The 18,166-nt window shown below is 40.0% G+C and overlaps 2 protein-coding genes across 6 annotated transcripts in view; one reads left to right on the forward strand and one right to left on the reverse strand.

Annotated features, from left to right (window-relative positions):
* Positions 1–2,227: 2,227 nt before the first annotated feature.
* Positions 2,228–3,923, forward strand: LOC127639236 (achaete-scute homolog 1a). The gene is made up of 2 exons (XM_052121147.1): positions 2,228–2,975; positions 3,073–3,923. Exon 1 carries the CDS (start codon positions 2,366–2,368, stop codon positions 2,960–2,962), a length of 597 nt encoding a protein of 198 aa, XP_051977107.1. The 5' UTR covers positions 2,228–2,365; the 3' UTR covers positions 2,963–2,975; positions 3,073–3,923.
* A 2,688-nt stretch (positions 3,924–6,611) lies between these two features.
* LOC127638705 (uncharacterized) overlaps positions 6,612–18,166 on the reverse strand; it is a 75,106-nt gene continuing 63,551 nt past the window's right edge. For 4 of the 5 annotated variants that reach the window (XM_052120349.1, XM_052120346.1, XM_052120345.1 and 1 more), the window contains 2 exons: positions 9,993–10,062; positions 6,612–7,461 (listed from right to left, as the gene is read on the reverse strand). In XM_052120349.1, coding sequence (XP_051976309.1) covers positions 7,210–7,461; positions 9,993–10,062 — 322 coding nt within the window. In that variant the 3' untranslated portion in view covers positions 6,612–7,209. The remainder of the gene's footprint in view (positions 7,462–9,992; positions 10,063–18,166) is intronic. The other variant, XM_052120350.1, reaches the window with a different exon arrangement.

Below are 18,166 nucleotides of genomic sequence, written 5' to 3' on the forward strand. Positions count from 1 at the left end.
AATTAAAATGTAATATTTTGACTAATTAAGTAACAAGATTACAGCAACTAATTATTTGTAATGGGATTATGTTTATGTTGCACGTAAAAAGTAGAAATGTAGGCCTATTTCATTGCGGGGTCGTGAAGAAAGTGCACAAGTGCATCAGTGTTTGGTTCGTTCACAATACATGTAACCTAATATGAAGATAAAAGTAGGCTATACCACCGTCTTGTCTGGGTCAACACGCTCTTATCCACAAATGTTCAAAAACAGGGTTTCTACAATAGCACAAACGCTACACACTTGTTCCGAAAGAACACCAATGAAAAGTAATTGAACCATCAGCCTCGATCTCACACACACACACACACACACACACACACACACACACACACACACACACACACACACACACACACACAAACCAACTTTACAATGTAGTTTTAACAGCTAACAAATTAAAATGTAATCCCGTACATTAAAGTTGTTTTTAAAGTTTTGACTAAGTTTTTTTTTTTTTTTTTTTTTGCCTTATTATTTTGCACTCTAGTTGTAAGGCAGACAGAGGTGTTTCAATAAAAGTTCGGACGCCCAGATGGCATTATTATACACTCGAGAATGACTGGAACCTTCCCCGAGACTAGAGTATCATGAAAGAAAGAAGGGCTTACAAAACGCTAATTGGACGCTGCAAATGCACTGACAGAGCAAGGTGGATATGTTTCAGAGAGTCCCAGCCCGAGTGAATAGAACCCACGCTTCTTTTCGAAACGCCCTTGTTGCGCCAGAAAAAAAGGGAGAAGGGGAAAAGAGAGAGGGAGAGAAAAGACAGTTGGAGGGGGCTGCTTGAATGCTGGCCTGATCTTGAATGCCTCAGCCAACTAAGAGAAATTACACAATTTATTGCCCCCTCCCCACTCCACATGCATCGCACACACACAAAACTGCATGGTGCAGGCAAAGTCTTTCAAACAAACTTGGTTGGTGTTTGCCCGTCGCGAATGCACTGTTCCATTATCATCATCTATGACAGACACAAAATTAATCGAGAGAGATACTGTGTCACGTGTACTGTAAGAACACAGTGTGAATACAGTGTAACGAATCACGCGCAAAAGAGCGCGGCGCGACCGCAATATAACCCATCCCATCCGTTCCGCCTCTCCAACTGTGATGATTTCCAATAATGAGAGCCCGAATTCGTCTTGGCAGGACAAAGATTCCTCAGATGGAGCAATATTAAATGGCTGTAACGTGTTAACAATATAACTGACGCCAGACAGCAGTTATCGCACAAAAACAGCGGTCTTTGTGCCACCAGAGTGACAAGTGTTTCACTGCTACCGAGTGAATTCAGGACTCAACTATGCACCTGTGTACTGTACAATAAAAGCAAAGTGCTGCATGTAAATTGATTTATTGTTTTGCAGAACCTGCAGGTTGTTATGTAGGCTATATATAAGTTATGTTAAGAACAGAAGGCTATAAGAGCCCATCTATCTATCTATCTATCTATCTATCTATCTATCTATCTATCTATCTATCTATCTATCTATCTATCTATCTATCTATCTATCTATCTATCTATCTATCTATCTATCTATCTATCTATCTATCTATCTGTCTGTCTGTCTGTCTACTGTATATATAGGCTACAGTACTATAGGCTATACAGATAGCCTATGTACTTCGAAGATTATCTATATCGAAGAGACTTAATATACAAATTGCACGATTTAAATTGTGATAACTGAAATTCATTGCAATGTTTATCTTTTTGATCAATGTGATCATATCATGTTGTCTTTTTAGCTTCAAATATGGTTCAGTGTCACCGATAACATAATTTCTATGTTATTTCCCATGTATTTTCCGTGTTTTTAAATAACTAATCAGCTCAAATTGAATGACTTTTTTGAAAGTTTTTAAAGTGACCGCGCGAGACTAATTGAAACGTGCCATGGTTACATTTTACGGGAGGCCATCATTGTGGCCCAGTTTGAAGTTGAGAGTGTGTGTGTGTTTTGTTCTCCAAAAAACTCTTGTCATAACCGAAAAACACCTCTAGTCATTCTTTATGAGAAGTTGTTTACTCGGCGGCAGGAGCGGCACGCGCCCGGCGTACGCATCGCAACCGCATCTCAGCGCGAGATGAATGCAGCAGGGAGAGGGGGCGTGGTCGGGGAGCCACTGTATTGAAAAGGCCGCGCTGTTTCCATCTCCCAACTCAGAGGCTGGAGTCCAGAGCACCACTGCCCATTCAAAACGGCAGGAGCGAGCCACACGTGAACGCCACGAGCAAGACGCACGGCCACTGAACAGTCCAAAGAAAACTTTGTGTGTGTGTGGAATCGTGCACTTTTCTGAGTTCCTTTCTCGGGAAATGGACATCACTGCCAAGATGGAAATAAGCGTTAACCATCAGCAGTTCATGCCACCTGCCTGCTTTTTCGCCGCCGCTTCCCAGAGCATCCAGCTGAGTCCAACCGACAGCCAGTGCAGCAACAAGTCCGCGTCCAAGCAGGCGAAGAGGCATCGCTCGTCCTCTCCGGAGCTGCTCCGGTGCAAGAGGAGGCTTAACTTCGCGGGCTTCGGGTACAGTTTGCCCCAGCAGCAGCCGCACGCAGTGGCCCGGCGCAACGAGCGAGAACGTAACCGGGTGAAACTGGTGAACAACGGCTTTGCCACTCTGCGCGAACACGTTCCCAACGGCGCAGCGAACAAGAAGATGAGCAAAGTGGAGACGCTGCGCTCGGCCGTGGAGTACATACGTGCGCTCCAGCAGCTTCTGGATGAGCATGACGCGGTGAGCGCGGCGTTCCAGTCGGGCGTCCTGTCACCCACCATCTCCCAGAACTACTCTAATGACATGAACTCTATGGCTGGTTCGCCAGTGTCCTCTTACTCCTCGGACGAGGGTTCCTACGACCCACTAAGTCCAGAAGAACAAGAGCTCTTGGACTTCACCAACTGGTTTTGAACATCAGTTAAAGGTGCGTCTTCATTGCCGTGCGCATATCGTCATTGCTGTTATGATTGTTACGCATGCATGTGCAATAATCTAATCTTTATTGCTTATTCTCTTTACAGGAAACTTAAAAATCGCAGCACTCGATTGGGAGGCACTCGGATGACCCCGTCCTCCATGAACACAAAGCACTGCGTTTGCGCTGCAATCCGGTTCGGACAGTCTCGAATCCACACTCAGAGATGGCCCATATAAACCGGCAAACCGACAGCCACCGGCCCCGAGTGCAGTCAAAGAGCCAAAGGACTTAAAGGGAAGACGGCATCCCTGGCATCGTGGGACGTCCTGTCTTTCCAGCGCATTCGCCCAAGAAATCTATTTTTTAAAAGACGGTCCACGACACTGTGGCATATATACAACAACAATAAGTGCTTTTCTTTACCTATGGCTAATCAAAGAAGGTTTGCCCTGTTCGAACCGACCCCTCACACATGTAACTCTAATATGCTTCCAACGTGGCGAATGTTATTATATGAAGTTCTATTTGTATAAAAACATGTTTTTTTTTTTAAACATATTAAGCTATTTTTGTATGTAAGATATTTATAGATGTTTTGTACACAAGCATTTTAATAATGTATATATATATTTTTGACATCTAGCCTGGCGTAAATGCTCATTACCTCTCGCTTGTTCAGACGTATAGTCTCAGATGCATGACAGCAATTCCCTTTACGGTTGTGGAGGTTTTAGACAAGTGTGTAATGCTCAAGAGTTTAAATTGCAACACCAACGTGTCTTATTAAATAGGAATAATAATTGCATTTGTAATATGACTCAGAGTTCATCGTGATCAAAGTTATGCAGCTATTGTCCAAACGGAGCACAACGGCGGTGTTTTGTGTCTCCATACTGCCTGTTCAATTTTGCCTTTACATTGCTGGGGTTTGCATATCTCAGTAAATAGGGAAAATGCCTTATCTCCATATTTTCTATACTTTAGTCTCATAATAAATATTTCTAAAATATTTCTGTTGTCTCGAGTTTGGTTTGTGACGGATAGGCCTATATTATATTGCTGATTATAGGTTACTGAAAGCAAACCTGTAACAGCCAAGCATTGAGTTTTGTTTGACTTTTTTTATGAACAAAAGTGATAAGCCTGCTCACCCTCGACAGTCTGCTGTCAGGCAGGAGGGGACGTGACCAGCATACTGGACAGATTCATAGTCTGCGCTTCTAATGAATGGCAATTTAGTGAACACCCCATTTGGAAAATAAGCTTATACTTGTTTAAAAAAACACTTCCCCACAGAGAGAGAGAGAGAGAGAGAGAGAGAGAGAGAGAGAGAGAGAGAGAGAGAGAGAGAGAGAGAGAGAGAGAGAGAGAGAGAGAGGACAAATCATTGACAAAAAGAGTTTGAAAACATAATGTTTTTCTTTCTTTCTAGATTTAGCCCAACCAGAACTTTGTTACTGAAGAACCAATCATATTGCCAAAACGAGGGAAAAGGGCGAATATATGATTTTATTTAAGCGACAATTAATAAAAGCCATCTTGTGAAACTCTACGTTCTACACATTTATAATAATAATATGTATTATAATAAAAATAATGATTATTATTATTCATATTTTAAATATAATAATTATTATTATTACTATGCATTAATAAATGTGATTAAGTCAGCTCCAACTTCTCCAAATTAGATGCAACTGGATTTTTCCCTTTTCATAATTTATCCTAATGCCTACAAATGCAAACCTGATTGTAAAAAAAACTACTTTGTAATTTAGTTAAGACAGAAAATCAGTTCTGTGGTTTGACAGGTAGACAGAAGTTAGTGTGTGAGCGCGCGGGGCGGGCGCGTGCCTGCTGTAATGAATTGAATGACTCTGTGCGTGTGTGGCGCTCGAGTGGAGTCGGCTAAAGGCGCGTGTGCCTTTCTGACAGCAGCGCGCGACACGCACTCAACAACTGTCCCTTTAAAAACACAGCGTCCGTCTGGAAGCGAGTGCTGCTCTACACAAGAGGCAGGTGTTTACGAAGAACAAAAAAAGTCCCAGACGAAAGTACCACGCGGGCATTGTTCAGAGCAAAAACTGTAAGTGTAGCTCAGCGTATCAATTGACAAAAGTGTTTCTATTACTTAGTTGGGGTCTTTGGGGAGAATACTGTTCAACTGATGTTGAACTATTGCGACCAGGTAAATAACTTCTATGACGTGTTAAACTACCATCCAAATTGGAAGGGCTTGAACTGTCCTCAAGCTTGAGAAATCAATTGTTGGCGCTTATCCATCAGACGTTGGCCCGCACTTGACCAAGCAGCGTCTTATCGCAATGGCTTGCACTCATTTGTCAGTTACATTTCAATAGCTTGAGCTTCAGATTTATCTGGTGTGAAATACATTTAGAAAATAACTACTATGCTTGGTTTTGCTCAAGATATAAAGCCTAAAATAATCACTGATTCAGAGCCTCTGGCTTCATTCAAGCCTGAGGTGGATAAAGCAAATTTTCCACTTGATTGTGAAAGATTCCTTCACAAAATCTTAAATCACATGTTCACAGATGGGTTTTCCATGCATGTGCGGTCCCTTTAATACGTTTGGTCAAGGATCTTGCTAGGCCAATTTGTTGTTTAATCAAGTGACATTGTAGATGTGATTTTTGAGGTTTTTGGCTTAACAAAGATACTGAAAACTTCTACGTTTATATGGGGTTTTCACAAATGAACATGGGCAACAATGGACATTTTAACACATGATCTGTCTGAACTTTGCACATTCATTTGTTGTGTGCTTTGGGTTGTCAAACCTGAAAATACAAGACTCGAATTCTCTTAAACTATGCTCCTTTCATGCACAATCTGAACAGTGTCCAAGGAAACGGCAGTGAGCAATGTAGTTGGCTTTACAGTGCAAGTCTTTCTGTTCGTTCCCATCCGTGTGTCCATCCCTTTGTGGCAGAATGTTGCCTGCTCATTATTCCACGCCTAAATAAAGAAGGAGCAGCAGCCTGTAACCTACACTGATTAGTGATCTGGGCCCCTCTGATGTGCGCTCTGTTGAAATTCTTGGGTAGCCTACTTCTTGTTATCACTCCTCTTCAGCCTCCTTTTCATTCTTTTTGAAAGTGCTGCCATCCCTGCCTCTCAACTTCTTCATCAGACTTTGTAAATGCCAAAGATGCAGCTTGTTAGACGGCACTCACTTCCTCATAAGTGCCCAGGCAGCTTTTCATGACTGTCCAATCTCCTAGCTGAGGACTGTAGCCATTAGGCTAAATGAAACCGGTTGGTCTCTGTTTTTCTCTCTACCTCGCTCCTCTTTCTTATTTTGTTATGTCTGAATGTGACAGTGCTTTCTATGCTTGTCAAAGCTTTCTGTCCCCTTTCCCCTACTGAGTCCTGCTGAGTTTTGTGGGACTCGGAGGGTAACTATCATCAGTTATGGACTGATGGTTGTTTACCATACAGCTTGCAATTACATATCTCACACTGTCCTGGTTTGACGTTACAATACCATAAAGTGTATGCAGCCTTTGACGTCAACAACAAAAGTCAAGCATTTTATTCTCTCTTTAAAAATGGGCAAACCCATTTATTTTGCCATCCTTACCTTGCACAATTGTGTGGTTACTTGTATTTAATTATTTGTATTTAGCATTGTTTTCCACTGCTTTCCAGAACCACTCTTGCGAAGTTGCGACCCACCAATGGGGAACCGCTGCTCTAGCCTGCTTGAAAAAATGAGTAGCATAAGTGAAGTCCTGGAGAGTGCAGAACAAACAGTATTTCAGTACCACAGACAGCACTCTTCTCCACTCTACTGATGTTTGGCTGTGACTGCTCACGCCACTGCTGCAACTGTGTGCTGTAAATGAAATCTCACCACTATTTTTTATAAAGTAGGGTGAGCTCATAGAAATCTGCTCTCATGTTTTGTCAGTTTGAATGACATTATTTTGGCCAAAATGAAGATGGCCCAAACAGGACACCTGTTGTCCCATATTTTATTGTCGAGATGCTTGCGGTGGACCCCTGTACTGTATTGAGTGCTTAGGCGTCCTGCAATATTTGTGTGGTTTTGGACAAGTATGCTGAAAGAACACTTAAAAAAAGTATCATTTTAAGACAGTGATTTAATATGAGATTTTTATTAAGCTTGGTAATGCAACTCCGTTTAGCCCTTGATGTTGTTGCACAGGAGTTGATATCACCTGATCATCTGTGGAAATAATTCTTGATGATGCCGTCACAGGTTGCTTGAGTCGTCAAAGGGGTTGGCGATAACCGAGTTGTGGATGAGAATGAAGAGAGGCAGGTGAGCGAGGAAGTCAAGAAGGTCAAGAGAGCGAAGGTTGCGGAGCTCCCGTCTCACCGACTCCTCGTGCTCCGGCCTGATGCCCCCTGCTTTGAGCTCCACTAGGAGCTGCTCTGCCTCTATACAGCCCTGATGTGCCACAGTGCCTCCTGCCTGGGCCTCCAGCAAGAACAAGAACAAGTTCTGCAGAACAAACATGCAGACTCTTGTTTGTCCCAAACATGTCATGTGTAATTTAATGCCCATTTTTGTGACAATTAAGTATGTTCGAAATGCATAATGATGTAAACCAAACTACCAGCGATTTGTCTCAAGATTTCAAGATGAATATTTTGGATGTCATGATGTTAAAAATGTGCCTAACCACAATAGACACTGAATGCGGTTACAGGCACAATCTCACACCGATTGTGCTTAATGAGCCTACAACACATGTAAGGTCATGTTAATGCCTTAAACAGTGTTCCTTTATCAGGGTAAGGTCATAAATGGTTTAAGCAGAAAGCATTCAATATAGGTAGATTTTTGCTCACTAAGCCAATTTTGTGTTGCATGTAAACACCTTTACCAATGTTCTTAATGGCTTACTCAATGTGTGCAAGTGTTGTGCGTTAGATCAGAGATGGGCCACTTTTATTAAAATGAATGGGAGAAATTGATATGACCAACAGATATATAATCTTGAGAATGTGCATGTGCATTAGGTAGACAAAATGGGAAAATAGCAGGTTTTTATTCGTAATCTGAGGCAAAGAAGCACAATTTATGATACAATTGTTGTCAGATTTTACTGCTGATATGAAATTTGTTCTTTGATCCAATCGTTTTGGAGATTTCAGTCCTTCCCCATTCAAGTAGCTGCACTTGCCGATTATTTACATAGCAAAATAAAGCTGCCCATCCTGCCCGAGAACGTTCCAAAGATGGCTGCCGAGTGGACTGACTTGCCTTGAAAGGGTCTAAGGCAAGACTAACCCAGAGAATAACCCGATGATTTCATATCTAATGTAAATGCGGGTTTCTTGCATTGTAGGATTTTTTGAATGAGCTGATTTTTGGTAGTTCTCAGAGTGTTGGTGTGCCTATATTCTGAATATTGGTAAATCATGAAGTGTTTTTCAATGGCAGATTCTTAAAACAAATGTGTATATTTTTTATGCTAAAATTCTCTCTCGTATTCCAACTTAATATGCAGAGTCAGCTAACATAAGTAAGTAATTTGAAGGAGGTTTAACATGAACGTGTTACACTGTGGCTCTGTGGTGTCATCAAGACATTCCTATGTTTGTATGAGCGGATGTCCAGCCCAACAAACCAATATTGGGTCGACAAATACTGTGAGTTTGGGGCAGGACTATTTTTTTTGTTTGACCAATGGAAGATAAGGGGTGGTTTTTGGGATCTAGTTGAAAATACTGATTATTTTTGCAATTCTGTTTGATTACACACTGCCGCAGAAATGACAGTTCATTTTGAAACCAGCACTACAGTACATTTACATTACTATGCATTCTTGTTGGCAGACACAAAAGCATCCTTCATGAAAGTACACAGCAGCAGAGCCCACTGCAATTGACCACCAGAGCAATTGATGTTGGTGTAACCTGTGTGTTTATGTGTGTGCGCCTGAATGCGTGTGCTCCGTTCACACATGTAACGAGGCTCGAGTTACAGCAGCCTTTTCCTACTCTTCTGTAAGCACACCTGTTTGCACAGTTAAAAGCATCTGAGGTATATGTGTGTGTGACCTGTAATCCCCTGGTAAAAAGTGTCTACTCTTCTCTCCTCTCCCTCAATAACAATTTAGCCCCAGCTCACTTGGTAATTAGCCTCCCCTCTTCACCTAACCCCAAGAACAGGCAAGGGCTTAGTTTCCCCATGCAGCCCCAGCCATAAACTTTTTAAGTCTCCAAGCTTTTCATAGGCCTTTTTCAATGGGTCTGGTCGGTTCTTGCTACTGAATGGCCACCTTATACCTCTGCTTTATCTGAGATGAGCAGTATGTCTTTGCCTGATTACAGAGCATGCTGCACTGGATGTATACTGCCGGCCACTTTAATGAGATTACTGCTTTATAATCCATGAATACGAGAGAGGGGGAAGGCTGAAGGGGAAATGAGAGAAAACCCTGTTTCTCTTTTTTTTACTTTACTCTCCATCTCAATGAACATTCAAGGTGCTTGTCGGAAACAGATAGTTTTACTAAGCCAGCATATGAGTTGGCCTTTAAAGTGTTTTATGGTCTCTATTTCACTGTAATTAGTTCCCACTGAGAGAGAGAGAGAGAGAGAGAGAGAGAGAGAGAGAGAGAGAGAGAGAGAGAGAGAGAGAGAGAGAGAGAGAGAGGGGAAAAATGATTTTGAGGGAGAGAGAGGGACAAAACTTAAAAATGATTAGGAACAGTATACTATTGAGTTTGACAGATGCTCTTTTTTGTTGTTGCTGTTTACTTAACCTAATGTCTTTCCAAATCCATATGACATTCTTTCTTCTGCGGAAAACGAGAAGAGAAATTCTGCAGAATTGACACTGCTATTTTTATCCATACATCAAAAGTTAATGGTGATAGAGGCAAACATTCTGCCTAACATCTCCTCTTGTGTTATACAGAAGAAAGTCATATGTGTTTGGAATGACAAGAGGGTGAGTACCTACCCCTTTAATATGGTTTAAGAAATGACAATTCATATTATTAGTTTTGATTAAAAACAAACCTTGGCTTTGCAAAGCTTCATTTCCAGCGATCTGAAATCCATCTTGCTGATGAGGGACCGCATGAACTCACTGTAAATCCAGAGAAAAGTCTCAGAGATTTCTGAAAATGTGATTTGTGATAACATAAAATCAACCTTTTCACTTTTACTCCCCTGTTAAAGGGATAGTTCACCCAAAAATTTAAATGATCTCATCATTTATTAACCCTCACACTATCCCAGATGTATATATGACTTACGTTCTTCTGCAGAACACAAATTATTATTTTTAGAAGAATATCTCAGCTCTGTTTGTTCATACAATGCAATGGTGACCAGAACATTGAATATCCAAAAATCACATAAAGTGTCGGTTCCAAAACTTAGTGAGCTGCCTCGCGGTCTCCTGCCTACATAGGCAGCTGTCTTCTATGTCAGCATCCTTACTGAAATGATGCCTCATAAGAGACTGATTTTGAACACCCTACAGAGGCATCAGCTCCGCACATCTTTCAAATAGAGCTCCTGATGCACAACGCAAAGGACACTCGACTTGCAACTGATTTCAAAACAGGTGATGCAAGAGAAACAATGCGGTCCTATAATAAGCGTAAATACGTGCCGTACACACACATTTTGGGTAAAATGGTTGGTTTTGTGTCATATTTAACTGTTATTTATCAATACTTTTCAGTAATCCCAATTTCTCTCTTTTCTTCCGCCATCTTGGATTTATTTTTCCACTGAGCTCATCACGGTGCATTCTGGGAATGCCTACACGGTGAAGGATACATACAACGCTACCTTAGAATTTGGCCAAAACAAAATACCTTAGGAGACAGCATAATTAAGATACCTACCTTTTGGAACAGTCTGTAGTCGGGACCATGCCTATGATGCTTTAAAATGCTGCCTCCAGAGGATGCTCAAAATCAAAATCAGCATAAAAGTAATCCATACAATTCCAGAGGTTAAACCTAGATGAAGGGACACATGAATATTTAGGTAGGTTTATATTATAAATCTCCGCTTTCACTTTCACTTCCACATTCTTCATGCATATCGCCACCTACTGGTAGGGGCTGGCCAAAAGTGAAGATTTACTGTATAGTAAAAAAGGTCTTAAATATTTATCTGTTTTTCGCACACAACTGGCATATCGCTTCAGAAGGCATGGATTTAACCACTGAAATCGTATGGATTACTTTTATGCTGCACTTTGTTATTTTTGGAGATTCAAAGTTCTGGCCAGCATTCACTTCAATTGTGACGACCAACAGAGCTGAGATATTCTTCTAAAAATCGTTCTTTTTGTTCTGCAGAAGAAAGAAAGTCATACCCATCTGGAATAATAATAATAATAATAACTTTATTTTGTATAGCGCTTTTAAAAGTTAATTCTCAGAGCGCTTTACATAAAGAGGCATGATCACACAATACAAAATATTTCACACAAGATTACAAACCTAAAAACAACAAAAATTAAAAAATAATTAAATATCAAGACAGAGTAAAACCATAAGATACATCTCATTAACAACCACTAATAGCACCTTTACCCAAATGCTTCCGTAAAATAATAAGTTTTAAGGGATGTTTTAAACCTTTTCAAAGATGGTGCAAATCTTATTTCGGAAGGCAAGGAGTTCCATAACTTTGGGGCGACTAAAGAGAATGCCCTATCACCCATTGTTTTTAGATTTGTTACCGGAACAGCTAAAAGACCGGCATCAGCAGAGCGAAGATTACGTGTTGGGATGTAGGGCATTAAAAGCTCGGCTAGATATTGAGGAGCGAGTCCATTCAATGCCTTGTACGAAAAAATCAGAATCTTAAAATCAACACGAAATTTAACAGGTAACCAATGCAGGATTTCTAAAATAGGTTTTATATGATCTCTTTGTCTTGTCCTAGTCAGAATACGTGCGGCAGAGTTTTGTACCCACTGAAGTTTATTCAGAATAGATTTTGATGCTCCTGCTAACAAGGCATTGCAATAATCAATTCTAGAAAAAACCAGAGTATTAATAAATTTTTCAGCTACAGGAAAGGACAGCATGGGCCGTAATCTGGAATGGCATAAGGGTGAGTAAATGATGACAGAATTTTCATTTCTGGATGAACTGTCCCTTAAAAAAAACTGTATTGCTGGTCACCAGACCCCCTTAGTCAACTAGCTTCTTTAGAAAGACAATTGTGGTTGACCAGCATTTTTTTTGCTGGTGAACAACATGGCTATGCTGATCCACCTGCTAGACCTGCATTAAATCAGTGTAAACCAGCTTGGAACGAAGTCTTTTCATTGGGGCTTTGGCCCTCTTTTTAAATTAATTTCAAAAAACAATATTTTCAAATCATCAATATACACATCAAAAGCAGTGGCTAGAAAAAGAAAATATAACCACAACAGTAATAACATTAAAAATAAGTTACCAGTAATAAAAAACATACAAAATAATTAGCATTCAGCAAGACAGTAGAAAAGGAAAACTGTTACATAGTTTGATTTCTTTGATGCTGATTTTTTCCCTCTCTTTACCTAATTCTCTCTCAGTCTCTTAAAAGAATGACAGAAGACACGCATGTTGGGGTGGGCTATGCTCAGAGGTTATGTAAGGATATATGGTCAATGTTGGCGTATTTTGGCGGGTACTTTTCTAGCCGGGTCAGGTAGTGTGCCGTTGTTGTGGGTGGGGGTGAGGCAATGATGCTAAAGTGTTCTGAGCCCATTGTGGTTGCTCATTATGGCCTGTCCCATAAAACAATGATCTTGGACACAGGGCCAACCCACAACTATAACGGATGAAAAAACTGCCCCAGTGTGATGAGCCGGAGAGGGGAGGGGTGGGGAGAGAAGTTTAAGTGACACGTTCTGGAGCAATGTGGGTGCTTATGGATGTTTCTTCAACTTCAGACCCTTTTAGCACTGTGGAGTTCTAGAAATTAAAGTCTTGTTAAACAGTTTTTCTATTTGTCTACGAACAATGTCCAACTGAATGTCATGAAAATTCCCACTAAAGTGTCATTTCCAGCACATCTCAAATTCAGTATTGAGTTAAAACAGAATTCTGTGGTGGAATATACGTTGAGGGAAATTACATTTTAATTTTTTTTTTAAATAAAATGGGTGATGCTTGTCTTGCTATGGCTAACTTCATACACTAGCTAACGTTGTATGTACCTTAAATACACACAATTAAATCATATTTCCACACGTTTTGCGTAATTTTGAAATATTAAAGTGATTGGAAATGACACCCATTAAAATGATCCATTAAAACTGATATAAATTTCACTTGTCTCATATGGTCATTGTTATCATTCAAGCATGCTCTTCACTGACATTTTTGTCGACTTGTTACACATGCACACATTTTTTTTATATATTTGGGACAACATTTTGTAGTACAAATGATGCCACAAGTGTGTAGGACAGTTTTTTAAATTTTAAGAAATATTTTTGACATAAATATTGAAATGGTTTACTGTATGTATAAATTATAACATGTAATAATTTGTACATTTATGATGGATATTCAAAGTTTAATACTGAAACATTAAAATATATGCATAAAAGGCATTTGAAAAGTACCAAAAATAAAGTAAGGCCTGGTAAAAAGTTTCCAATTCAGTTTTAAGACCTTCATATAAAAAAGAAAAGAAAAAAGTTTAAATCTGTTGTTTTATGAAAAACCAACCCGAGACATAAAAATTGGCAAAGAAACCTTTATACAGTTGAATGCACACACACTGGGATAATAACTCTATGGAATCATTTTTATAACACCAGAACTCAAATTTGAAAAAGACTCCCAATTCAATATATATGTATACATATTGAAAAGTGACCTGGTGTGCTAACTCAAGCAATCCAGACAGGTAATGTAAACAATTAGGCACAGAATATGTGTTGTACATTCAAAGTTCACTATATTTTTATTCAGCACTAGTACAAATGTGCAAGAGAAAGTGAAATATAATTTTATCAAACAGCCAAGACATGCAACACACACTTACAAAATGGGTACATGCGGCTGTTGTTCCAATCAGCCAAAGGTCTGAATTATTTCACTTATTTACAGTAACAACAAGAGGTAGATGTCTACAAGATTCATATTACCTTTGATGTAATGATTAAACACACGCTGTTGTTCTCTGAAGGTGGATAAATCTATCTATCTATCTATCATCGTCTGTCTGTCTGTCTATCTATCTATCTATCTATCATCGTCTATCTGTCTGTCTGTCTATCTATCTATCTATCATCGTCTGTCTGTCTGTCATCTGTCTGTCTGTCTGTCTGTCTGTCTGTCTATCTATCTGTCTATTCACTACCTGTCTGTCTGTCTACAATCTATCCATTGTTATATAAATGTTATATAAACTATTTTTAATCTCACAACCATTTAAGAGACGTATATAAATATATATTTTATTTTTAGATTTATTATTTAATACTTATCAACACTAAAATTGTATTTATTTTGTATTTTCTTGCAGACTTGCAGTTAAGAAGAGGTAGTTTGATTATTCACTTTCACTGGTAAATGTTCTTTGACCATATCATGATGAAATAAGTTTCTTATATGGTCACTTGTTTAAGTTGATCTTTTCTTCAAAACACATTAATGAAACATTATAATAAGTATCCCTTAAGTAAACCTTTTTGTGTTTTCACAATGTTGATGTCACAGTTGTTTAAAATAACTTTTTTGAGCTGTTTCCATCACTTGCGATTGTCCAAGAGAGTGATGGATTACATCAACACTCGTTTGCGCTTCCTTGCATTCCCGGATATCATCCTCGAATTTTGCTACCTGAATTTCTCATCCAGTATTCAACAACCTGAATACTAAGACCTGATTTTCATGACATGAAATCCACCACTTGATTAATAAAAACTTGAATTTCACAAAAAGGTGAATTCACACAAAAAATTGTCAAATATTAAAAATTAACAGCAAAATTATTTCTATAACATCAAATTACACTCTTTTTTCAAGATCATGAATTTGGAGGCTTTTTCAAATTCAAGTTCTGGTGATATAAAAATTATGTCATTTTACTCAGAGGCACAAGCTATTCAATTAGGATAGTGCTCCGCTGTCCAGCGAGTGGCACAGTGCTGGTCATCCCTCATATTAACGAATCCCTCTGTTCAGAGGCCAAGCAGAGAGGAGAACAGTCGCTGTGCTGTGCCACCACACCAAATGCAAGCTCAACTGCTCCCCCTTTACACCACCTCCCAGCAAATTGCTATTGGCCTGGTTGCTGGGCTTGTGGTGTGGTAGGGGGTTTGATGAGAATGAGGGGAGACAGACCAGCTAATGATCATTAATTGCACTTGGTTTGCAGAAAAAGTGCCCAAACTGCAGCATGGATAATAGCCAGGGCACTGGAGAGTGCGCCAGGGACAGAGAGGAGGATAATAGCAGTTCTAACCCATTTCTATTGTTGGAGTCTCCCCAGGCACCCCATCACTACCAGCCCAGGCACACCACACACTTACGTAATTGCCAAAGTTTTGGCGGTCCTGGCTGGGGGATGCAAGATATAGAAGGAGTTTTGCAGGGGGTCGGGTGACCCACTTAAAGTTTGGGTTTTGACAAGCTGGTTTTGGCGGTAAGTATGTTTATATTTTAGACCAGGTTACAGAGAGCGAAAGAGAAAGAGGGGTGGGAGACAGGCAGGGTGTTAAATGAGGTTGTTTCAGGTTTCCCTCCATTTTTTCATTTGTATTGATGAAGTGAGTCAAGCCGTGAGTCAAAGAGTTGAATCAGTCCAATTAAGGCCTAGATTTACTGTTCTTGTCCCTGGAACTTAACCCATGGACACTCAGGCCACACACAGTTTACCCAGTAAGCTTCTACCTTCAAACATACAAAACAGGTGGATCCTATATTCCTGCCTCCCCTAGCACTAACAGTGGCATGTGGTGTTTAGAGGGACTGCTGCTCTCTGACATATCAGCCACTGTATGGAAATGTGGTGGTTAGCCACATGACCAGCTTTGGGAGAAAGTGGCAAAAACAGACAGATTGCGAGACACAGTGGGTCTCAACTAATTGTATAGAAGTGAACTTATGTGCACAGAAAAAGTTCCACCAGATTCACAACAGGTGTGTGCACACATGAATTTATTCTTACCTTCATTCTAATGTTGATGAATCCAGATGATTCTAAATTAGAAAATGCATGCCATATAAGGGCTGAAATAGACTGAAATAGTTCCAAAAGATGTACTCTGTTTGTATTTCACTTTTCACAGACCTTTCGATCAAACTTATCTAGCAACAGCTAAATACCTCAAACTAAAACTCATCCTTCCATAATACTCATTTCTACTTATTTGCCAATGTCAAATGTGGCCTTTTCTACAGCCTACCAAAAAGGCCAGCATCCCAGAGTCTTCACCTCACTTTATTCCCTCAAATCAGTAGAGAATGCAGGGCTGGACTGGTAATCTGGCATACCGGGCATTTTCCCTGTGGGCCGACGCACTTTGGGATCAATCAGGTGCGGACTTTCCATCGGGAGAACCGAGCGGGCTGGTGGGTCGGCCGTGAAATGGGCTAAATGGGCCGCGATAAGCTAAAATGAGCCACCACGTTATGCAGAACGGACCACAAAACGGCGCTGCGATATGCAGAACAGGACAGCAAAACAAATTATAGAAATGCAAGTGAATGGTGGCCAGACCTCTGAAGCTCAAGCACATAAAGGCAGCAGAAAAGTAATCCATCAACTCCAGTGGTTAAATATTCTATGTTTTCAGAAGCAATATGGTAGGTGTTGGTGAGAGACAGATCGATATTCAAGTCCTTTTTTACTACAAATGCTCCTCCTTGCCCAGTAGGTGGCGATATGCACAAAGAATGCAAATTGCCAAAAACAAAAGAAGAATGTGGAAGTTAAAGTAACATTTATGGTAAAAAGGACTTAAATATTGACCTGTTCCTCACCCACACCTATTAAATTGCTTCTGAAAACATGGATTTAACCATTGGAGTTTTATGGATTACTTTTAAGCTGCTTTTTGGACCTTCAATGTTCTGGCCACCATTGCATTGCATAAACCTATATAGCTGAGATATTCTTATAAAATCTCAGTTTGTGTACAGCAGAAGAAAAAAGTCATACACATCTGGAAAGGCATGAGGGTGAGTAAATGATGAGAGAATTATAATTTTGGTGAACTATCCCTTCAACATATGATGTGAATTACTCCAAATGTGGTTGGAGTCAGCTTTACATTTTATCCTAAATTTGGAAATTGTGCTAACTTACTGAAGAATCATAATTTCTGCATGAACATTTTTGGGTACAGGTTTTATGCATACCCAGCATTAGTCAAAAGTTGAAAAGAGATATTTGGTAGAGGCAGGCAAGAAAACAAGTTATTGCTTTGGATGGTTTCACTCTACAAGTTTTATGCCCACCAAAATCTCACTGTATCAAGTGAACATGCGGGCCAGGTCTATATCAACTGATTAATGGGGTCAAATCCATATCCAGGGTTCAGAAGAGGTTGATGGAAAAGGTTAAAGCACATAAATGTCCCTATTGTGTGCATCCTAAAGAAACACCCTTGTTCCTTTTCATTTGTTTCATTTGTCCATTAGCTCAGGGAAAAAGCATTGCTCGCACACTCAAAGAGCAATGCCGTAAATCAGTGGAGAGGCGTGACCCCAAATCCCCTCACACACATAACCCAGGAAACCCAGAATGGGCCCCTGCGTTGAGTGGAAACTGTTAAGATCCTCAAAAAAGTGACTAGGAATGAAAGAGCCTGTGTGTGGGAATCTCTGGCATATGGGCTGTAATATAGCATCACAGCCAAATGCCCCCAAACCCTCATCACAGTAATGGACTTCAAGACGACACACGACCGCCCAGGATGTCTCAGGTCACCCAAGAATCACATGCAGAGATTCATGTGGACATTCAGATGAGTGCTGGTGTGCATCGGCATGCTGCTTTTAGCCTCTAGTGAAAATTAGTGAATTAGAAAATTATTTCTAAATAGCTTTCAGTTAGCATGAAACAAGGAGACTGCGGCATCGGTCAGAAAGAGCATATTATAATTAATATATGAAACTTTTTTGTGCAAGCCACTGTCATCTATTTTCAACAGCTCAACATATCAGAACATGTGCACTACAATACTACACTATACACGATGATAACATAGTAAC

This window comes from Xyrauchen texanus, chromosome 47 (assembly GCF_025860055.1).
Source record: "Xyrauchen texanus isolate HMW12.3.18 chromosome 47, RBS_HiC_50CHRs, whole genome shotgun sequence".
Taxonomy (NCBI): Eukaryota; Metazoa; Chordata; class Actinopteri; order Cypriniformes; family Catostomidae; genus Xyrauchen; species Xyrauchen texanus.